This window comes from Tursiops truncatus, chromosome 6 (genome assembly GCF_011762595.2).
Source record: "Tursiops truncatus isolate mTurTru1 chromosome 6, mTurTru1.mat.Y, whole genome shotgun sequence".
NCBI lineage: Eukaryota > Metazoa > Chordata > Mammalia > Artiodactyla > Delphinidae > Tursiops > Tursiops truncatus.
In genome coordinates this window covers 9,076,113-9,099,994 of record NC_047039.1, presented here as the reverse complement: position 1 = coordinate 9,099,994, position 23,882 = coordinate 9,076,113, and the positions used below count along the sequence as shown (strand labels likewise).

The window sequence follows — 23,882 nt, the reverse complement described above, 5'->3', positions numbered from 1 at the left end:
CCCAAGCCCACCGCTCTCCGCCCTCTGCCCTCGGACAGTGGCCAGGTGAGAGGGGGCTGGTGCGTGGACTGACTGTGAAGAAATTGACCAGCTTTCAGGCCCGAACTCCAGGCATGAGATCTGACAAACACATAAAAAGGTTTGCAGTCACTGCCCTCCTTGGACATGGTTGACTTTGGAGCAGGAAGGCTTCCGCTCTCAGGGGACTTGGCCGCTGAGGCCCCAAGACAGGCCGGAGTCCCTGGGCCTGGAGCCTGACTGCTCTGAAGGTGGGGACCTCTGGGCGTGCTGGGCCCCGGCCCCGTTTCCTGTGGCTGCAGAACGGGGCGGGGGAGGAACGCCCGGCCTGGGCGAGCTAATCTGGAGAAGTGATTTTCCTCCTCAGCCGGCCCCTCCCGGGCAGGGCTCTGGGCCCGAAGGTAGCCAGGCCAGGGCTCCCAGGGAGGGGCCGGCTTATCAGGCAGGAAACACTGGGCTCGGGCCACATCCTCCTCCTCCTGGTCACAGCGGCTCCCGTGGGCAGGAAAGTGCTCAGCGGACAGGCTGCGCCTCCACCCTCTCCAGGCCCCTCCTGCCGGCCTTCGTCCCCCAGCGACTGGGGAAGCAGAGTATGGTGGGCTGTGGCGGCCAGCTCGGGGTTCTGCCCGGCAGCCCTGGCCTCCCAGCCCCTCTGCTGCCCCTGGACCACCTGCTGCCTTTCTGGGCAGCCTGGTCACAGAGAGGGCAGACGAGTATGGCAGGAACACGACGAAGGGGCACTGGCTGCCAGAGACGTCTGGCTCCCTCTGTGCCACCTCCTGTTCCCAGAAGTGTCTGGGACCCTAGGGCCGTGGGCCTGCCCCTACCAGAGCGTACCGGGGCTCTCCATCCCCAGCCTCCCTCTCCTGGGCCAGCACCACCAAGGCCAGCCAGGCTGCCAGAATCCAGGAGGAAACTTCTAGGGAAGTCTCCTGGAGGCATGCCCACCCACAGGCTCCTGCGTCCCCTCCCATCTGCACTCCCAGGAACCCTTCTTCCCATCACCCGCATCCCTGCACTTGTGCCGCCAGCCCCCGTGGTGGTGGTGGGGATCTCCCTCAGCCCTGCCTCAGCCGCCCTCCTTGGCCAGCGCTGCCGAGGATGACTGACCCTCCGGGCCCAAGGGGAGGGGTCTCACCCGGCTCCCCCCACCCCCACCCCACCCCGCTGCTTCTGCTCCGAGTTGCTCCGTCTCAGGCGAATCCCCTGACCTCTCTAGGCCTCCAGTTCCTTTTTCATCAAATCTGGGGATTGACAACACGATAACAATTCCTTCCAGCTCTGACCTCCGCGATTTTTTTTCAAGGTCGCAGAGCTGGGAGGAGAATTCTTTCCAGTAAAAATGTAACTGCTCTGTTTACACGAGGACACCTCGATCGATTGACGGTCCTCATCGGAACAGACGGCTTTATCTCAGTATACCCTGTCTTGCAGATTTTAAAGGATGTCGCATGCTTTCCTGGACCTTCACAGCGCCCTGAGACGTGGGAGCCAGTGCTTCTGTTTTTCAGGGAAGGGAATAAAGAAAAAGAAAGTTTTGACACTTGTCGGAATTGGAGTGGAGGAGCTACAAAGCTCTCTTGGATTCTCTGACATGATAAGGACACACCAGCATGCAGGGACACACGTGGAGCACGTGGACGCCTTTGGGCCCCTGCCCCAGTGGCAGGACCCCATCCGTGGAAGTCGACCACATCTCTCAGGTCCTGTCATCAGAAGGTGCACTAGCCAGCTCCTTGAGGCCCCTGGAGGCTGCAAAGACATTTCAGTCATCAGAATCCACTGATTTTTTTCCAGAATCCAGTGGAATATTTTTCTTGTTTTAAGGTCCCCCCACTTGTCCCAGACCTGTGCCTCCCCCTGCCCCTCGGATGGAAGGAAGGTGAGTGACCGGTGAAAGGGCAGTGAGTAGAGCTAGGGGACCCGCCTTTTGGCCCAGGTGTGGCCCTCTGAGAGACGACTGCACCCCAGGCCTACAGAACATTCCAGAAGTGCCCACAGAGACCCCTCTCCCAGTCCCGGGCGATCCCCCGCTTTCCTCAATCACGGTTTGTATAATGGAACCTTCCTCATCCCTCCCCCTCCCACGTCCCTACAACCTTCAGCCTCCGGCTCAGGGGAAAACAGCCCTGATCTGGAGGAAAACTCAACCCACACCGGGGCCTCAACATGGTCCCATTACAAGGACGAAAGGAGTGTGACCACTACAGGGGGAGGACCACCTGGGGACAAATCCTGTACATCTCCTCATACAACATCAAGCAGATGTGGATTTAGACTGAGCAGGAGGGATTTAGGTGAGGTCCAAGAAAGAACTTTTGGATGATGGAACTCGTTAGACGAACTTACAGAGAGAAAACCCATTTCTCTAGAGGACTCCAATCAAATAGAAACCCGTCTGCCGACAATGGCTAAGACGCAGTCCTCAATAGAGGCAGGGGAGTGGACTCAATGACCCAAACGGTCTCTCAGTGCCAAACAAGGAAATGGATGGACCCTCTATAAGCCCCTCTCATGAGGTCCGTTCCCTCATTTCTGCTGCACAATCCGTCTCGGCGCGGTAACTGCTGAACACGTGACTCTGGGTTTTTTAAACTAGTACCAGCCTCCAGGTCTAAAAGAAATCTAACTTGTTTAAAGAGATCTGAAATAGACAATAGCTGTTCCGTACATGTGTATATATACACATATTTATACATGTGTATAAAGTCTTACAATTTCTCAAGTGCCCACAAATTCACAAACTACCTGTCCTGGAGGAGAGAACAGGTCCAGAGATTTACCGCCAGTCCAATCAAAGTCCAGTGATGGGGTGAGGTCACACCCCTGCCCTGAGTTCCGGCTCTTTCCAGATGCTCTCCCACTACCTGGATCTCCGAGCGCCCTGTGAACGCAGCCAGCTGCTCTGCGCTCCAGGGGACTCTGGGCACCAACCCAGTACCTGTGCTGACTGACAGAGGAAGCCTTTCCCCCACACAGTAAGCTGATGCAGATGGGAGGGTGTGCCCTCTACCATAGCGCCTGAGGAAAGGAACATCTCCAACGTGCCGAGGAAGCCAGCAGCAGGCACATAGCTGGTCCCCAGGAAGACAAGCCACCATGACAGGGGAAGCCCACGGAGCATTGGAGTTAGTGATAAACAGTCTTCAGGAGTTTTCCTTCTTCCTGGTAGGAAAGAGTTCATCCTGGGAATCGCACGGAGCCACCTTGTGCCTCGACAGCCAGCTGAGATGCGCCGGGAGGGCCAACAAACCAGCAGTCTGCTCCAAAGCTGGAAACGTGTTCATAGCTTAGACCTGTGATACCCCACTGGGAATCTAGCCAAGGACAGAAACAAGTAAATGTTCACCGCAGTGCTATGTATAATGGCAAAAATGAAGATGCGACAACTTAGTTATCTAATATCAAGGGGATGGTCAAGTAAATTAAACCGCATTCATGCGCCGAAGTACTGAGCTATCATCAAAAATGATAAATATGAAGACAGATATCCATGTGGCAAAACTTCTATAACAGGATGATGAAAGGATAAAGCCCAAAACCAATGGTATCTGTATCTTGAACACATGAATACAGGACTGGGGAGTTCAGTATACAAAAATGAGTATGTTGAAAATAGTTATGTTGGGAATTACCTGGTGGTCCAGTGGTTAGGACTCCGCCATTTAACTGCCAAGGACATGGGTTTGATCCCTTGTTGGGGAACTAAGATCCTGCAAGCCACACAGCACAGCCAAAAAAAACAATTCTTCTTAATTTTAAAAAAAGAAAATAGTTATGTCAAGGTCATGGAGTGGGTAATTTTTCTCTTTTTCTGAAATTTTTTCTTATTGATTTTTCAACCGCAAAGAAAACACCTTTTGCAGAAAAAGTTTAAGAACATAGGAAAACGTTTATTTAATATTAATGAATAAAAATATCTATTAAAAGAGACATGTGTATATGTAGAGCTATAGACAGACAAACAAAAAAGACTTGGTGGATATGTGTAAAAAAATTACCAGTCATGTCTCTAGGCTGCTGACAATAGATGATTTATTTTTTTCTCTATGATTTTTTTTCCTAAACTTTCTACAAAGACTGTGTCTCTTTTGAGAATTAAAGTATCAATAAACGATATAGATAGATAAGTGACAGATCGATGGATAAGTGGGTGGGCGGATGGATGGAAAGATGATAGAGAGACGGGTAGGTGAAGTGGGTGGATGGGTGAATGGATGGATGGATAGATGGATGGATGGATAGATGGATGGATGGATGGATGGATGGATGGATGGATGGATGGATAGATGGATGGATGGATGGATGGATGGATGGATGGATGGATGGATGGATAGATGGATGGATGGATAGATGGATGGATGGATGGATGGATGGATGGATGGATGGATGGATGGATAGGTAGATAATGTCTCTTTCCTTCTCTCCCTTCCTGCCCTCCTTCCTTCCTTCCTTCCTTCCAAATTCCTTTCACTTGGGATGAAATCAACAGCACACCTTTTTCGAAAGGAAAGGTAGGCAGTTACAAAAGCTGCCAATCACCCATCCTCAGCTCTGTTCTGCTGCCCTAGGATGGGACGGGAGAGATGCTCTGGTCCCCTGTGCCCGCCTCCTAACCTGTTTACTGCAGGCTGTATTGTCGCAGGGGAGGTGAACAGCCATGGCTGCATCACATCCAGCCTCAGAGCTCTGCACACACAAGGGCTCCAGAGTCTGGGTTTCCAGAGAGATGAGTGAGAAGATTAGGAACCCAGAATGTCTCGGGTCTTTAGCACCAGGACTAACTGGAATACCTACAGGACCTCTCAGATGTTTACCTTATTCATTTATTCATTCGCTTATTTGTTGAGCAGCTACTACGTGTCTGCCCTGCTGGGGAAGATGCACGTGGGTGGATGACACCAACGCCAGCTGTTAAGTGCCAGATCTGCTCACGTCCCGCGGGAGCTCAGGGAGGAGAGTGACCCGCCCCTCTGCCTGCACAGGTGGGGACGTCTGATCTGGAGCTGGAATGTGGGTGGGGTGTCATCAGACAGGTGATGGGAGTGAGGGTCTCCCTGGTCGGGGAATAGCGCTGGGAAGAGCATGGAAGCATGGGAAAAGAGAGCATTTTCAGAGAACAATAGGCTTTCCGTGCAGTAGGTACACTGTGGGGGAGGGGCGGAGGGCTGGCCATGTGAACACAGCACCCTCCCAGCACCCAGGAATCTCGCTGGCTCCCTGTGGACCCACCACTGCACTCACCCTGTGTGCCGTGGGCGACGCACAGGCACTGAAGGGTCTTAAGGAAAAGCGTGACGTGCTAACATCTATGTTTTAGGAAAACAGCTCATAACTGTGCACACCCATCAATTCCCATCAGCCAAAGCCCAAAGTGCTTTTGTCACGGGGCGGGGGTGTGGGGGTGTGTGGGGGGGTGGGGGTGGGAGTTGGGTCCCCGGGATGGGCAGCTAAAACTCTGAAATACACCCCGCTTCCGGGCATGACTGTTTCACTCATAGCTGAGCAAAAGTGAGAGAGCACCCTGTCGCCTGCCAGTTTCCTGCCCTCCCAGAGGCAGGGACAACGCCTCCACCCCGCACAGTGTGGCCTGGAATGAAACACGCCCATCTGGCAGCGTCCAGGGCCGGACGCTGACACACAGACAAGGCCAGCAGACGCTGCACGACAAGCCCTCCCGCCAGCCGACGACCCCGCAGACGGCCACTGTCAGCGGCCATGGTGGTGGGCCTGAGCAGCTAGGAATTCGGGGGTCATCTAACACCGGCCCTGCCATTTCCTCTTGGTCCATCCTCTTTCCCTGGGCTGTGAGAGGTACGAATGGGCCGCGTGTAATCCCATGCCTGGTGAAGCTCTATAAAAGGAACTGGGAGACTCAGCTGGGAGACTGTTCCACCGCCAGCAGATGCATCTGACAAAGTGCTGAAACCTCAGCCTCCGCTGGTCGGGTGACTCCAGGGTGTTACCTCCCACCCTGGGCCTCAGTGTTCCTGACTGTGCAATGAGGTGGAGTGATGACGGGCCCCACCTGGGGCTGGGGATGAGAAACAGACCATGAAACTTGCTGTAAAACTCCCTACATCTATAAAGTGCTATGAAAGTAATGACGAGAGATTACGATCAAATTTGCAGGATGAACGTCTGCCTGTGCGGACCCTCCCAAGACCTACTCCTTGGCCCAGAGGCCATGGAAGAACACAAGGCTACTACTGACATAAACAAGTCACAACGGCTTCCCTGCAGAGAAGAGCCAGACGCGGTGACCTGCCTGGGGACTGAGGGATCATCAGTTTTTTTCCAGGCACTTTTTGGCTGGGATTTTCATCCTAAACCTCACAAGATGCTATATCCTTTAATTAAATTACCCAACCTTGTGCTCCCCTGTCTTCTCCACAGCACTCCACGGAGCTTTGAGAGCACACGATTTTTGTAATACCACATCTATAAATGCCTAGTAAAGAAGGCAATCCAAATATTCTTCAAAAGATGATTTCAAAAAGAAGGGGGAAATGTGGTAGCCTTAAGGAAGCAAATAACTGGGCACTACTTCCCATCCTGAGAGAGCTGACAGCCACCTCATTCCACTTTACAAGTGTGAAGTCATCGCTCCCGAGGAGAAAACCGTTTTGCAAGCAGGCTATGAATCCATCTTTTCTTTCGATATCAATGACAACAACAGTGCTTCTAAGGTGTAAAATTAGGCTTTATCTCTTTACCATAACTCATAAAAGAAAACCAGCCACTCCTACAAGATAACTTTTTAAAATAAAAAAAGTTGAGGGAGAAAACATTTTGACCAATGCTGGAAGGAGCACTGCGCGTAATACCTACGCCTCCCTTGAAAACTTTTTCTTTTTGCAAAACTGTATTTCGAATGATAGAATGGTCACGGTACAAAAACGTTTATTTAAATTAAATATTTTAGACAAATCAATATCTACAACCATTCCAAAGCATGTGTAGTTCTTACAGAAAATGGAACAGTTTAGCTTAATGTCTGTGATAATGTTTTATAAGACTATTAACATACATTCTGGACTGCACCAATCATATTGTCCATGATTTACTATTTATTACCAAATGTCATATACAGTAATAGCATAAAGATTAATCACATAAGAGATTTTACAAGAGGACTCCTCGGAAGGAAAAAAGAAAAAGGATCTTTCAACAATATGAAATATAAGGTGAAACTAATAGGAGAATATATAAAACACGTACATATTTCATACAGACAATAATATGGTGAAATCAAAAGACAAACAACTGTCTTTTAGCACACTGACAGGTATGTTCCTTCAAAGGAGGCTTGGGGAAGGATGGAAATGTTTTGGGGAGGGGGTCAGGGCTCAGAAATATTTTCTGAATCACAGTGCACTTCTGTTCTTTGGGAAGTAAGTATCATAAAGGGAAGTTCCTTTGATGTGTGGGCTGAAGGTGTTACCCAAAGAACCAGCTGGCTGGTGAGGAGAACAAATTCCCATTTCTGCCGTAGGAATCATGCCTGCAATTTTAAGTCAAGGGATCTTTGAATTAGTGGCCAATTCCGGGGTGGAGAACGAGCAGAGAAGAAGAGAAAAAAGAAATTCCAGGAAAGGGAGATGGAGACAGCAGGAAGGAAGATCCTTTTGCATCTGCAGAAGGGAGAGCGTGATGAAATTTTGCTCAAGAAATCAACACATTCAGATTGGAAGAAAGCGATGCTGCTGTGCTGAAATTCTTTTCCAGTTCCCTGCTCTTTGGGTTGTTAGGAACAGAGGGCTGACGAGAAGCTGCGAAGGACAGCAAAGAGTATCTGATTCAGGCTGTGCATGGAGATGCGTGTGTTGTGTGTGTCTCACACACACTGTATGTATTCAGGCTGTGTATATTCTCTTGAAATGTGTGTGTAATAAAAAAAGAACTTGTCTAAAAAAATATGTTTGTTTGTTTTAAAATCTTGAATTCAATCTCATTTTCAGTGATGCAGTTAACGCCAGGGGTTAATTTCCCAAATCAAGGTGAGTGTCCTTTCTCAAAGCGTCCTTTTGGAAGTCTATGATCATATTGGAAGATTGTGACCAAGTGCAGCAGCCTGGTGTCCTTGGGCTGTGCATGGAATCGTCACCAGGTTGCAGGTGAATGAGCTCACTGAGGCCAACTTCATCTTCCTGTGTTAGCCTCGAGAGAATCCTAAATCAGAAAACCCTGGAGCAGAGGGGACCTTAGATGCGGCGTCTGTCCCTCACTCTACAGATGGGGGGGATGGGCGGGGAGGGGAGGGGAGTCGGGTTTCACCAGCCCCCTGAGGCAGAATTGGGATTGGGTCCCGGGTCCCCTGAATCTTAGCCCAGGGTTCTCCTCACCTGGACGACCAAGGGTCAGGACGGCTGTACCCCTGCAGCTGTGTCAGAAGCAGGAGAGATGCGAATGCTTCCGGGCTTTTCCCGAATTTGTTTCCGGGATGAGAAATGGGAGGAGAGGTCAGTGAAAATTCTCGCGGGAAACAGTGTCTTTCAGCCACGACCGGGCCTGATTCCCAGGGTGTGGCCAATGAAAACTCATTTGAAGGAATATACTCAAAACGCAGGCTGCAGGGGGCGGGGCGGGGCGGGGCGGGGCGGCCGGGCGGGGAAGGGGGCGGGCGGAGGGGCCCTGGATCCGCAGAGCCGATCCGCAGAGCCGGTCCGCAGCACAGACCTGCCCACCCCGGGGCGCTGCGCATGAGCTCCGCTCCGCGCGGGAAGGAGAGGCTGCGACCAGGCCGGGCCGGCCGGGCTGCCCCGGGCTCTATGACACGCTGTAGCTGTTGTAATACGTGGCCGTGGCATCAGCCAGCACGGAGATGAGGCTGGTCTCCGTGGGGCCCGTCGGTGTCACCTGCGAGACCGGGCCCTGCCCGCTGAGGGCCCCGGCCCCGGCGGCAGAGTCTGGGTGGCCAGGAGTGTTCAAGTACTGGTCGAACTCATTGCGATCCATGTCCCCCAGGAGTTCCACCTGGCTCAGCTGATCCAGGGCGTCGAAGCCGGGGTGCTCGGGAGGCGGGGAGAGCTGGCCCAGGTGGGCGTGGAGGTTGGAGTGGAGAGGAGGGTAGGCGGCTGGGGAGTAATAGGCAGGAGACGGGGGGCAGCCGGGCACGGTGGACATCATAGAGACGCCCGAGGACTGGCCGAGGGCCAGGGAGCCCAGGGGATGGCCGCAGTGGAGAGGGCTGGGGGCGTACTCCGGAGAGTAGGGGGGCCCGGGCAGATGGGGGATGCGGCGGGAATGCGCGTGCTCCTCCTGGCACGGGGAGGAGAAGAAGCTCTGCTCCGGCTCTAGCACGTCCAGGGGCGACATCTCCGGCGGGGTGGGCAGCCCGTAGGGATAGGCGTCCACGCTGCCCGGGGTGCCGCCGCCGCCGCCGCCGGCCGGGCCCTCGTGGAAGCAGCCCCGCAGGCCGGGCAGCGCGGAGCCCGGGGAGTACTCACCCCTGTCCTCCTTCTCCCCCGGCGCCCCCCGGCCGCCGCCCCGCTTCTCGGGCAGGGCGTTCTGGTCGCGGGAGAGCGAGCTGAGCAGGAAGCCGGGGTCCACGCGCTTGCACAGGCGCTTGGCCTGCTTCTTCCTGCGCGGCCGGTACTTGTAGTTGGGATAGTCCTGCATGTGCTGCAGGCGCAGCCGCTCCGCCTCATCCACGTAGGGCCTCTTCTGGGACAGTGTCAGCGCCTTCCACGACTTTCCTGCTCACACAAGTCAGAGAAGACCGCGCTCAGCCTCTGCGCGGCTCCGGACGGCCCGTGCGCCTGTCTCCGACTCGGGCCTCGGAGCATCGCACGTGCACACGCCGGCCGCCTCGGTCCCCCGTCCCCCCCCCCCCGCGGTCCCCCCTCCGCACAGGACGCACCGCACTCCTCGCATCCTCTGCCCAGCCCACGTCCTGCACGCACAGTGAGGCCAAACCAACCTCTCCCGCTTGCATGCCCCAAGGCGCTCGTACCAACTAGGCACATAGTCACTGGCACCTCTCCTGTCCAAGCCACCAGATAACGAACATATATCAACAGTGTGGGATTCTCGGTGAAAGGCCCACCTGACCCAACGTCACCGACAGGACAAAAACATGTCACGACTACAACATTGATTTGGGCTGCCTTTACCCTTTGAGGGTCAGTGCTAATCATTTGTGCATTTTAGTGAAAACTCTGTCTTCCTCTATTATCGCTGCCCCATCAAGGAAGTGATGCTATAATATTTATTTGTGGCATAAATCTCACAGGCCTTCTTGTCAGGGAACTCAGGCTCAGTTAATAGTTTTACAGATGGACGTAAATTACAGGATCTCACTTAGGGCATCAGAGGATTATCCCTTACATCTGAAGGTCAAATAGGACCCTACTGCATGCAACACGCACGCACACGCACACAAGCCATGGCTTCCGGTTGTCTACTTAGGACCCTCTGACCATGGCAGGGGGCACCTGCTCAGCCACTGACTCCCTGTACAGAAGCAAATCCCTTACCTTCCCCTGGTCTCTGTTTTCCTCACTATAAAAAATATATTGCGATGTTACGCAAGTCAAAACTCTCTCCTGAAGAAGCATCGCACACGTGTGTCCCACTGGTGCGAAAATGCTGGTTTCACATGTATTTTCTATTCATCCTTATTCACTTACGTTTTGTTTTGTGAACCGCTTTAGTATCTCTTTCTCTCTCAAAGTACATTGCACATCCCTCCCGCTGCAGGTTTTCTAAAGGCTGCTTCTGGACCCCTTAGATTGTTACCTCCTAGGGTGGGCTTGGGATTCTATAACTTGACAAGTTCTCCCATGACTCTACTGTATCCTGAAGTCTGAGACAAGCTAGCCCAGAAGGCAGGTCCCGCCACCAAGCCCTGGAAGGAAAGGGGCCACATCTCCCACCCAGAGCACTCTGCACAGCGCTGAGTCCAGAGCTGTGTACTGGCTGGCCATGTGTGCCGGGTCCACAGAGGGGGCTGGAGAGGGTAATTATTCAAGGCGTTCTCCTGTTGGGATGAAAGTTTATAACTATTCCGACAGACTTGTCAATTACTACAATTAGCTCTCACTTATAAAGGCAACTTGAAACGTGTCAGGAACTCCAGATTCGGGGTTGGCTATTAGTTTCCAGAGCGTGGCTGAGGCCACAGTCGTGGCAAGAGGCCTAAGACCCAGATACACCCACACCCTGAGTATGGACTGAATATAAAATGTGACTCTAGTTTCTAAGTGCACCTGGATATTGTAGTATTCATAAAATAGAGGTTCATTTTTAAAACCACTAAATGTATAACTGTCTTTACATGCTTTCTCACTCATAACATAAAAAATACCAGCGCTACTGGGTGAAGTTTTTAATGTTAAAGATTGCAGAGCTAATCGTCAAAAAAGTCTGGGCTCTCACAATCAGCCCCTTCCCTTTCCTAAGTCAGAAAGGAAAGGGCTGGGCGAGATCATGGGCTTGGGGTGGAAATAGATCATCCTGCTGCTCCCCGAGTAGCAGGTGTAGAAAGTCCACATTTTTCAAAGCAACACCATGTTGGTTTCCTTTGCCTAGTGCCAGGGGCTGTGTGGTTAAGCAGGAAGGAATCAGTGTCTTTCCTGCAAAGTGCACTGTAACCTCTGGAAGCCTAAGTGCCAACTGCCCACAAGGATCAGCTCACAGGAAGCGTTTGTCACCCAAGTCCCTTTGCCTGTCCTCTCCCTGAGAGCAGGCAGCCCTAATCCTGCAAGGCTCCCCAGCTTGAGTTCTCCCATCCCTGGCCTGGGCCTGCTCTATCCTGGTCACAAGAGCTGTGCTTGGGCAAAAGGCATGGCACCTGGGCACACCAAAAGAAAAACTTTTAGTGGCCCAGAAACAAAAAAGGTGTTTTCATTTCTTTGGAAACCTGAAGAAAAATGTAAATTTTTTGCTTGAAGAAATGTTTTATTATTGTATATATTAATATATTTTTCTTTAGGCCAACACAGTATAAAGTATGATTTAAAATATTTTTTTATGAGAGAAGGGGCTCACTAAGACACTGGCCCACTAATTCATCCTGGGCACAGCTAGCCAGGGGGCTGGGCTGGGGGGTAGGAGGCTATTTGAGACCAGCACTCCATCAGCTGCTTTGAAAGGGCGCCTAACTGCAGGAGGACGCTTTCCGCTGGAGGGCCTGTGGCTTTACCCCGCACAAAGGTGGATGTCAGCCCTCACTCCACGGATCTGGGGAAGGTGCCCCGAGCCCCAACGGAAAAAGGAAAAAGGCTGCAGCCTGGGCCGGGTGGGGTTGCAGAGGGCAGGGCCAGCCTCGGGTGACCACACACTGTCCCTTCTCACAGAGCCTGGTGTCCGCTGGGCACACAAAGTGCTTTTAAAAGTTCCCATCCTTCGAAATGAATAAAAACCACATTGAAGGGCAAAGAGGTTAGGAGTTGGGCGGAGCTGATAAATGCTCAGCTTCTGTCAAGGGAGAGAGAAGAGACCCCGGAGAACATCTTTTCTCTAGGCTCCTGGGCCTGGCTTGTCCCTGTCCCCAGTCCCGTCGCCGGGGCTGGGACCGCACAGCAGCCCGCGAGAAGCGGCCGGGCTCCAGGACAGACCCGCACTGGCCGCGCTAAGCATCCGAATCAAATTTTCTACACTCCTGAGACTGAGAAACAGAGGCTCGAATCAAGTCCACGTTGCTGTCGGTTTAATAATTAAGGTAAAGCAGGAATGCGTTCCCGCAAGGTCTCTCTTCACGAATATTCGTTAATGAGAGTTACGACCACCCTCTGCGATTGTGCCCGCGGTGGAGTTCAGGGAATGAGGGGGTCTCCCGCTCTGGTATGCCTGGCGAACGCCCGGTGCACCCAGCCGCGGCGTTTCCGACCCGGCCCGTCTGTGCTCGCGGGGCCCCTAACTCGGCTCCCGTCCCCGCGAGGGGGCCTCTCCGGCCACCCCGAGGGGCGCGCGGGTTCTCTTTGGGCCTTGTCCGGGCACCCCTGCTCGGAATCCCCGTCCCCGAGCGCACACCCACGCTCGCCCCGATGCCCAACCTCGCGGGCACGGCGCGCGCCCCACGCCGGGTCTGGCCCACCCCGCCCGGCCTCCAGCCGCCAGCCCCCCGCCCGCCGACCTCGGGCCGCGCCCCGCCCGCTCACTCACCCAGCATCTTGCTGAGCTCCGCGTTGTGCAGGTCCGGGTTCTGCACCGCCAGACGTTTCCTCTCGTCCTTGGCCCACACCATGAAGGCGTTCATGGGCCGCCGGATACGGCTCTCCGAGCCCTTGTCCCCCGGCGGGCGGGGGGCGGCCGGCGGCGATAGCCCGTCCGACAGCTCGGCTTCCAGGGCCGGGCACTCGAGCCCCTCGGGCCACGGGTAAGCTCCCAGCAGCGCCGCCATGGCCGCGCGGGGGTCGCCTCGCTTCGCGTCGACGGGCCGGCGCTGACCTGGCCCTCGCACCGGTCGGGGCGTCCAGCTTGGCCGGCAGCCGCGGCCCGGCCCCTTATTTATCAGCTTCGAGCGGCCGCGTCCTCCAATGACTCTCGAAGGCAGCGCGGCCACTCCCTCATTCTCGACGCGGGCCCCCTCCCTGCGTCCCGGGCCGCCGCGTCCCGGCTCCGACCTGCAGGGAGGGGAGGCGGGAGGGCGGGCCACTTCCCCCGCGCCCGCCCCCGGCCCGCCCCTCCGCCTCCCAGGTCCCTCCCGGAGATCCGCGCCCCGCCGCCCCGGGACCGCCGCTCTGCCCGCCCACTCCCCTCTCAGGTGCCGCTGGCCGGGAGGCGGGCGCCGCCCGCAGTCACCGGGCCCGCGTGCGGGAGCCGGACTCCAGCCCCCTGTCCCGACTGGCCGCGGCCTCCCTGGGCCAGGCTCCGCCAGCTTCTCCCGAGTGTGGAATCCTGCGGAGAATAGAAGCCAAACAGGTTTCGCTGGGGGTGGCCGGGCACGAGTGACTTTGACCGTGAATCCCGGCCTGTGACAGAACACACCTACTGCTTTTCTAAAATGACCTAAGGAGCGACAACCTCGCCCCCAGCCAACTTGGGCGGCCAGAGAGGCTGGCAAGGGCTGGATCCCGCGTCGGGTTCGCCGTGATGCCCACCCGAGGGCCCCCTCGACGGCCCGCGGCTCCCTGGCTCTCGGAGAGCACGTCGGCGTCCTCAGTTCTCCCTTATTCACCCTGCCGTCTGGTCTGATTTCTCTCTTCTCACACCTCTACCCCCATCCCACCCTGGTCTCCGGTGTCCCGGCTTCCCGCTCCCTCACCTCTAGCCCTTCCCTCACGGAATTCCCTTCTCGTATTTTCTCTCTTCTCCTCCGAGCAGAGTCATCCTGGCCCTCCCCTCCCGCATGCTCTAGGCTTTGGCACGACCCGGGGGCTCCCGAGTTCCCCTCCCCCTGACACCCCAGAGTAGACGGGGCTGCGGGCTCTGGGCCTGCGCTCAACTCCAAGGGCTGCGGACTGGGAGCTCAGGGCCATCCCTCGCGGACGCGAACCCCCTGCTCAGAGGACAGCTCCGCGTCCCGCTGCTCCGTGTGAGTAGGGCTCTTCCCCTGGCGCTCACTTCAGTGCAGGCATCCAGGAGGCACTCAGGAAATGTAGAATAAGTGAATGAATAAATGAGTGCGAAGATACGGCTTAGACACATCCTACTGTATAAAACAGGGCAGTCATAAGGCTTGACGAGATCCTGGAATCCCATCCACAAATATTTACTGAGCGCCCCCCCTCCACCCCGTGCAGGGCTCCGCAGAGGCAACCCTGAAAGGAGGCGGCACTGGGAGAGGACCGAGGGGGTCTGCAGTCAGGACCTGTCTTCAGTGGTGGGTTACTCCGTGCATGACCCAGACCTCCTCTCCCAATCCTAGAAGGAAGAGGATGATAAGACTGACCTCACAGGGCTGGGTGTGAAAGCTCAAACTCTACACATATATGATGGTTGATGTTAATATAACTGTTCACGTGCATCCCGTAACGTCTAACCCTGGATTTCAGGGCCCCCCGTTCAATGACTGAATTCACACATGCCTCGTGTGCAACATGCCCTCCCGGACCGGGCCCCACGGCTAAGACCGGGCAAGTGGGTGGAGAAGTGCAACTTCTCCGTTTTTAAGTCCCACTTTCAACCTCCAGAGCCCCGGACTTCACAGAGAACAGACTGAGTAGTTTCCCTCTCCCTTACAGCCAGGACCTAGAAGCAGCACCCTAGGCCTGGGCCCTCCACCCGCCGCTCTCGCGGGCCGAGGGTGACCAGCGAGGGGCGCGGGGCGCGGCGCAGCGCTGGCTGGAAAGTGGGTGTCGGGAGCCGGGAAAGCATCTTGGAACCCGAGGTGGAGCGGGCGGGGCTGGCTGGCACCGGGGATCCGGCGGGAAGGGGGTGATTTGCGGAGAGAATGTGTCCGCGGTCTAGGCTGACTTCCCTACTTTGGGAAGCCTAGGCCGTTTCCCGTGTTGAACCCCTCTGCCAAAAATTCCTTAAGAAAAATCCCCAGACCAGAATGCTCCGGGAACCGCGGGGAACTAGGGCCGCGCCCGGCCGGGGGTGCAGCTCGTTGTTGGGGGAGAGAAGGGATCCCCGCAGGGGTATTTGCGCGGCAGCCCAGGGCCCCTGGAAGGAACCGACTGCTACCCTTTCTAACCTCACCGTCGCTCCAGGGCGGGACGATGCTCCGCAGGGTCAGAGGCCTCTGGCGACAGCGCCCCCTTGCCGGCCGTGGGCGTCCCCTTCCCGGCTCGCAGCCCCTGGCGCCCTCCGTGAGCGGTTCCAGAACAGAGCGTGCGCGCTGTGGGGCCGCCCCCAGGAGCCAGGTTAAGAAGCTGCGCGGGCGCCGGGGAGCGCAGAGCGGTCCAGTTGGATTCCAGAGTCCGACAGCAAAGATGGAGAAAACAGCGGGGGCGGGGACAAAGAGAATACATGTTGTGATTGTTGTCTCCAATAATAATGTCTTGCATTTCGTCCGGAGAGCGCGCGCGAGCCTGGCTTGTGTAGGACCTGGGTGTTAAACTCCACATCGCCAGCACGGGCTTCGCCCCGAGCACGTGAACTGTGTGCACAAGGGAACCGGGCTCTCTCTCTCGCTCCATTCCTTTATTTCTTCACTCACTTGCACTGATTCACCTGGGCAACTTTATGCAAGCGCGCCCTGGTGCGGGCGGCGCTCAGGGATGCCGGGTCACTGCGACCTTCAGTCCGCCGAGCTCCGCATAGACCTCAAGTGTCCCCAAAGGCCGGGGCTCGGAGGCCTGAGCGAGAGGGTCAGTGCTGGCGTCCTCCGAGGCATCCCCAACACCTGCCTGGCCAGCGCTGGGCCCTGGACCGCGGCCAGTTGCTGGTAGAGGCTCATCAGTGGAGACTCTGCGCGGTGAATTAGAGAGCAACCGTGCCGAGAAGGGTCGAAACGTATGGGGCTGCGGTGCTTGGACCCGCAGCGGGATGGGATGGGGGTAGAGCGGCGGGTCCGCGTGTGACGATTCGGGGGCACAGTGGGCCTTGCCTGCCCACAGACTGAATCTTACTCTTGCGGTGTGTATTGTGTGAACGCTGCTCTCTTTCTCAAACGACTTTTTTCTTTCCTTTGCTTTTTCCCTTTCCTCCTTCTGTACTTCTCTGCTCCCCTCCTTCCCTCCCTCCCCCCTTCCCTTTCTAATCTCCCCCCTCTCTCCTCCCTTCCCCCATCTCTCCCCTCCCTCCCACCTTCATTTAGGTCTGTAGTTCACTGAACAGGGTTTACAGGAACACAGGACTTGAAGTCAGAAACCGGTTGCTTCAAGTTTCTAGCAGTGTGATGATCATTCATTCAGCTGATCTCAGCCTCGGTTTCTTCACCAGTAAAATGGGGATAATACAGGATTACTGATGTGGTGTTTGTGAAAGAACCTCGTACACTTAAATAACTGTGAAATATAGTAACGTAATGAATGGATGGAATTCTAAATATAAAATTAATAGGGTCGAGCCCACAAAACTTTCCCCGTGAGGAGCTTTCCTTATTCTATTCCAAACTGAAGAGTTTCGGTGATTCTAGGGGAAGGAGAAAGAAGGGAGTAGGGCACACATTCCTGCCTCGAACCGATTCCAGCCCTGGCCCCTGGCACTGGAGCCCTGCGCAAGACCAAGTGCTGGCAGCTGTGCCAGGCTGGAGGTGCCGTGGCTCCCAGCCCTCCTCTCTGCAACGGTTTTGTGCACATGGTCTGCTGGTGCTTTTTGTCCCTCACATCTGGCTGGTGGCTGAAATCACCATCACCGCAATCACCTTTGCTCACACTGATTTATCTGTACTCGACTGACAGTCTTTGCAAAGGTCATTCCCAGCTCATTCTTGCCTCTGTACAACCCTCTGTGGATTGGGCGGCCCAGGCTGTAGTAGTAAGCCAGTTCCCAGATGAGGCAGGTGGCACAGCAGAGACCTGAATACGCATCTCTCGTCCTCAGGTCTCTGCTTCCCCATTCCGGGGCTACCCCGGGTCAGCTTCCAGCTCAAAGCAGAGCCCCACGCCAGAGAGAAGGGCTTCTAACCAGCTGCTGCGTCTCCCCCTGCTTGTGTGCCCTTCCAGACCCATCGCTCAAGTCCCACTGGACCTTTCCTCATCCAAAGGGCACTGGAAGTTCAAGGTAAGGTGAAAAGCAAATGGGTAAACCCTGTTGGCCACGGGTAAGGTGCATGCTGGAGAGCCAGGAGACCTCATCCAGGCCTGCTGACTGCCCTCTCCTCTCCCCTCCATGCACCCCACCCTGCCCCACGCCTGGCTTCCCTCCAAGAAGCGGAGTTCCTCTCTTTCAAGCAACAGAAATCTCTTCATAGTCATTTAGGAGAAATTCGTCAAGGTCTCAGATTCAGAATAATTCAGAGATTTAAGATATATCTGAGGGCCTACCTGAGTGGACACAAGGACACCTGGACAGAGTTTCACAGTGTCCTAGGTTTAACAGCTCTTCTACAGGGGACTAGGGGGAAAGGAATAGGATTTTCAGATGACATTGCTTCTGAGCATGGGTAGTGTAGACCCCCTGGCAACATCAAAACTCTTTTGTAAGAGGGACTTTATAGTAACAAAACACTGGGGTAGAGAAACCCAAGTTCCCCAGATCAGGCTTTCTGGTTACCATAGAATGCCCCCTCTACATGTGTGTGCTCGTCTCTGATCAGTCATGTCTCCCAGCGAATGGTGGATGGATCCTGACTTAGAGCCAGAAGACATAAGTCCAGTCCCATCTGCCACTACTGGCTGAGCACATCTGAGCAAGTCTCTTAGCCAGTGCACAGGGTAGAGAGCCTCGGAGGCCCAGTGAACCAATGACGGGCTTGCCTCTGCTGTGTGTACACCGAGGACAGCACCGACGTAAGCTCTGCTCATCCTGGGATTTGTGTTTGCTTCCTCCTAGCCCTGGGGGCCAGGAGAGTTCCAAGCCAAGAACAAACCTTTGCTACATTAATTTTCTCCCGCTCCACTCTGAACAATGATCAGATTTCCTTCTGTAAGGGAGCACGTGTGCAGGATTACTGCACTGAAACGATCTTTACTTAATTGGTCAGAAGCTAAATTCTGACAAATTTAAATGGAAAAACCAACAGATGACAAGAAAAACTAAGAGTTGGTTTAAGGACGTATGCTCCATCTCTTTAATCCTATTGCCTCTTCTTTCCAGATGCCTAAGAGGAAGAAGAGAAATTGACTAGAAACCGCCTGTAAATAATACAAAATGGAAAGTAAGTCTTTTCTGAGCCGAGGTGCACACACGTCAGGATAATGAGTGACGTGAGGCAGGACTGATAGCGATCTCAACACGGATCACTCTGTCATCGGCCAACAATTCCGCTGTGAGAAACCAGGGATACTTGTTTGGTTTATGAGACTGCTTTAATGGGCAGATTTCAAGCTGCCATTATCTTACGTTTTGTTTCTTTAATCAGATGTTCATTGGAGTACAGTGTGCCCACAGAGAAGTGCGCAGGCGTGCGTGATGGCGGAGATTCCACAGGTGACCACACCTGCGTAAGCAGTGCGCACAGCACGAAACAGAATGCTGCCAGCCCTACTGGGCTAAGGCTCCCACTACCACTGACTTTTAAGTTCCTTTAGGGCAGGGACTGGGTGTCATGGTGTCTTAAAATGTAGTATATGAAGAGAAAACGTGAGGCATGGCAAGGCTGACAGACAAGGAGTCAATTGCCATTGAAAGCAGGGCACACGACACCATGGGGGCCACGTGGGGAAGCACTGGGGGCGGGGAGACTGGGCAAGAGACTTTATTACGGGTTCCTCAGGAAGGAACGAGGGAGGGAGGCAAATCAGGCTTAGGACTGGCAAGGCTGAATAATGTGGGTGGTCTCTGGGGTATAGGGGCTGTTCCTGGTTGTCTGGTAACTGGCCTTGGGGTGATTAGGACTGGAGGATAGTGGCCCAGAGTGCAAGCGCTCCTTAAAGGAGGTGTTTAGGGTGGGGGTTTATACCTGAGAAGTGCACTAGCCAGCAAGGTGTTTACTGCTCTGGGAAGTAGCTGGCCCTGGGAGGGGCGGCCCCTCCAGAGTCAGCAGGGCCCCAGGTGTCAAAGCATCAGCACACAGACAATAAGAGACATGGTTAACATACACTCAGCTTTCACACCCCGGAACCTAAAATAATGTGTGGCATGTAATGGGCACTCAATAAAAGAGGAAAGATGGAGGGAAAAGAGAAGGGAGGGAGTGAGGGAGGACACAAGGGGACAGCACACAGTGGGCTGGCTAGTTGGGCAACACGAGGGCTGACTTCAATAGCCTCGCTCCCCACGAGTGTCAAAGGGAGTTGCCCACAGCAGCTCATGGGGGGACCCCATTCAAGAGCTCCTGGATTTATATTCAGAAAGTTGGGATGTCTCAGCAGTGTTAGATGTCCCTTTATGAAGCCTTCACTGGGAAACACGCCTCTCATTCAACATCACTTAGAATACCTGTTTAAATTGGTCCTTGAACCATTCACCCTGCATTTCTGCTGGTATCTGACAGGGATCAGGGAAGACATGTGCTCTAGTTACCTATGGCTGTGTGACAGACCACCCCAAACGCAGCAGTGCAAGCAACCACTGTTACTATGTTCAGTGACTCTGAACATAGGAATCTGGCAGGAATTTGACAGTGTACAGCAAGGGTGTCTGCTTCATGATGTCTGAGGTGTCAGCTGGAAAGACACGAATGGCTCAGAGTAACTCGAATGGCCAGAAGCTGGAACCATCTGGAAGCTTCTTCACCCATATGTCTGACACCAAGGCTAGGATGACTCAAAGGCTGGGCTAAGCTGGGACTATTAGCCGGAGTGTCTATCCATGGCTTTTCCATATTATTTTGTCTTCCTCTTAGCATGGCGGCCTTAGAGGAGGTTTATTTCTTACCTGTCAGCTCAGCTCCAAGAATGAGTGTTCCACAAACAAAGCAAAAGCTTCATGGTATTTTATGACTTAGGCTTAGAGATCACATGGCATCACCTCTACTCTGTCGTCACCAATACTCTATTGGTCAAAGCAGTCAGAAGCCTGGCCAGATTTAAGGGGAAAGAACATAGATCCCCAATTCTCAATATGGGGAGTATCAAAGAATTGTGGCCATGTCTTCAAACTACCATGATGTGTGTGTATGTGTGAGAGGGTGGTGGTGAGAAGATCAGAGGTTTAAAACTGATAAGAAACTAAGTAACTCATCACAATACTCCTTCCCTCCCAAAGGCCAACGTCAAGGCAAAGAAGTGTGTCACCTTCTTCTTCACGCCTTCCTCCCACATACATTACACAATGCCCTTCCTTCAAAAGGTTTTTCAAAGCTCCCCCAAAGGAAGTAGTAGAAATAGGGTAATAGTAATTTCATTCTTACCCTAGTTTTGTAGATGAGGAACTAAGGCCCACAGAAATGAAATGACAGCTAGTGAGTGGCAAAACAGTTCTCATTCCAAGGCTCTCTCAAGGACACCCATTCATCGCTTAATTCTCCACAAGATGTAGGGCTTGAATGAAATGAGCCTGGATCCAAACGAACAACAGCACTTAAGAAAGTCACCTTTTCAATGATAGAAACTTCCACTTCTGCCCATGATGGAGAAACAGGGATCTGATTTCTCTTCCTACCTTGAACCAACACAGAACTAGATAAAATATATGAAACAAAAGTTTTCAGACATTGTACACGATGTAGAACAATAATCCTGGAAACGAGAAACAAACGAGGTGAACCCAGGAAGTTCCCTGCTCCCTGTCTGGACAAAGTTTCCAGGTCACAGCACAGGGAAGAGAAACTGAAACAGAGACTGGTGGTCTTGCTGTGTTGAGGAGACAGTGTTCTGAATTCAGGGAGGACAAAGCAAAGAAGAGGGGCCTGCAGAGAGGGAGGGCCTCAGGTATTTGCAGAAGGGTCTCCTTGAATCTTGGGCTGAGTACTCATATGCACATGTGTGAAAAAAAAATACCGAGACTGTGGAAAAAACACTGGAAAAAAAGTTTTTGAAAGAGTTTCTTTCAAAGAAGGAGTTTCTGTTACTACCAGCCAGGGTGGAAAAATGTCCTAATACATGGTGCATCAGCTAGTGTCCTCAGAAGAGTATTGGCTTTTGGGGGAAAAAAATCACAGAAAAATACAATGCATAACCAGGATGAAAAAAACGGTCAATAGAAATAGAACCAGAAATGGTAATGGAACTAGCAGATCAGGATGTTAAAAGAGCTGTTTTAAATACACTCCATATGTTCAAGAAGGTAGAGAAAAACAAGAACATGATGGGGAAAGGATGAAAAGATCTTAAAAAGACCAAAATCAAAATTTTAAAGTTGAAATGTACAATATGTGGAATGTAAAATACACTAGCTAAGATTAACATCAGACTAGACATTACGGAAGAAAATGTTAGTGAACACGAGACAAATATTCACAATGAAAAGCAGAGAGAAAAAAGACAGAAAATAGAGAAGCAACAACTGTGAGACAGTATTGAGTGGCCTGTCATAAAAGTAATTGAACTTCCAGAAGAAATGGAGGGATCAGAATATACATCTGAACCTATAATGGCTGAAAATTTCCCAAAGTTAATGGAAACTATAAACCCACTGATTCAAAAATCTCAACCATCTCTAACCAGACAAAACATAAGAAAACCACATAAAGGCACAAGATAATCAAATTTCTGAAAATCTAAAAATCAACCAGAGGAAAATGGACACATTACATACAGAGGAACAAAGATAAGAATTACAGTAGACTTTGTGCTTGAAACCAGGCAATCCAGAATAACATTTTTAAAAACACTGGAAGAAAAAATTTAAAACTCTGAACCTAGAATTCTGTACCCAGCCAGAATATCTTTTAAAATGAAGGTAAAATAAAAACTTTTCAGACATGCAGAAGCTTAGTGAGGTCATTATCAGTAGACTAGCACTATGAAAAATGCTGAAGGAAGTCCTATCACAAAGGAAAGTGAAACCAAATGGAAATTTGGATCCACATAAAGAAATGGTAACACACGGGTAAGTAGAAAAGACTTTTTTTTTTCTCTATTTTTAAAAACCTCTTTGAAAGATAATTGTTTCAAGCCAAAAAAAAAGAAATAAAAACAATATATTATGGAATTTATAACATATGTAGAAGTAAAATGTTACGATAAAATAGCACAAAGACCGTGAGGAGGGAAATGAAAATATACTTGTAAGGTTCTTGTTCCATATGTGAAGTGGTATTACATTATCTAATGGTAGACTTTGATCAATTAAAGATAAATATTGTAAACCCTGGAGCAACCAATTTTTAAAAAATGAATTAATAGACTATTAATGTAGATAGTACTGTATCATAAAAAATCAATTAATCCAATTTATACAAGACAGGAAAAGAGGAAAAAAGAAACAAAAAACAGATGGGACAAATAGAAAACAAAGAGTAAGATGTTAGATTAAAACCCAACCATGTCAGTGATCACATTAAGCAATGATCACATAAGCAATGATCACATTAAGCATGGTCTAAATACTCCATTTAAAAGGCAGAGATTGTCAGATTGGATACAAAAGCAAGACTCAACTATATGGCGACTATAAGAAATCCACTTTAAACACAAAGACACAGATAAATTCAAAGTAAAAGAATGGGAATGCTGGTTTCCAGTTTGTCATGGAAGGGGTTTAGAAGTTATCAGTCACGTTCTAACAACAAGCAAAGAGATGAACAAACTGAAAATCAACAACTCTTCTTAGATCCATCAGAGAATTAGGCCACAGGATGTGAGATAATAGAAAATATATATTGGTCTCTGCCTCTGGTTCCTGGCACAGAGTTCCTCGAGCCCTTGTAAATTCCTAAGTGATAAGAGCACTAGGGGCATCTTTTGTTCTATTGAGGTGACTCTGGGTGGGCATCGGGATGGGGGCTGGTCACCAGAAAGACTAAACCACAATTAGAAGCTTGGAATTTTCAGCCCCACCCTCCATCCTCTAGAGAAGGGAAAAGGACTGAAAATAGAGTTATTAATTGTTCATGCCTACATGAGGAAGCCTCCATAAAATCCCCAAAGCACAGTGTTCATGTGGGTGAGCACATCCACACCAGGAGGGGGATGCACTCCAGCTTCATGGGGACAAAAGTTCCTGCGCTGGGGACCCTCCCAGACCTCACCTATGTATCTCTTCATCTGGCTATTCATATGCATCCTTTATCATATGCTTTAATAACCTGGTAAACGTAAGTAAGAGTTTCCCTGAGTTCTGTGAACACTCTAGCAATTTAGTCAAACCCAAGGAGAGGGTTGTTGGAAACTCTGATCTGTAATTTGTTGGTCAGAAGCACAGGTGATAACCTGGGCTTGCAACTGCTGTCTGAAGTGTCTGTGTCTCGTGGGGGGCAGTCTTGTTATATTATACTAAAGGGCAAAAACACAGTTTGAAAAGAAAGAGCAAGCATCAGAACCAAA

General features: G+C 52.1%; 1 protein-coding gene across 5 annotated transcripts in view; it reads right to left on the bottom strand.

Annotated features, from left to right (window-relative positions):
* Window positions 1-1,438: 1,438 nt before the first annotated feature.
* The window catches only part of SOX7 (SRY-box transcription factor 7), a 118,830-nt gene continuing 96,386 nt past the window's right edge, over window positions 1,439-23,882 (bottom strand). The window contains exons 1-4 of one of the 5 annotated variants that reach the window (XR_012332361.1): window positions 15,607-15,779; window positions 13,126-13,860; window positions 8,364-9,716; window positions 1,439-1,770 (exon numbers count right to left, since the gene is read on the bottom strand). Coding sequence is in view for 3 of the 5 variants with exons in the window: in XM_073805775.1 (XP_073661876.1) it covers window positions 8,788-9,716; window positions 13,126-13,860; window positions 14,409-14,664 (1,920 nt within the window). In the remaining 2 variants the exon portion in view is untranslated. Of the gene's footprint in view, window positions 1,771-6,904; window positions 9,717-13,125; window positions 13,861-14,408; window positions 14,827-15,606; window positions 15,780-23,882 lie in introns of those variants that run through there. The other 4 variants (XR_012332360.1, XM_073805775.1, XM_033857571.2 and 1 more) reach the window with 4 other exon arrangements.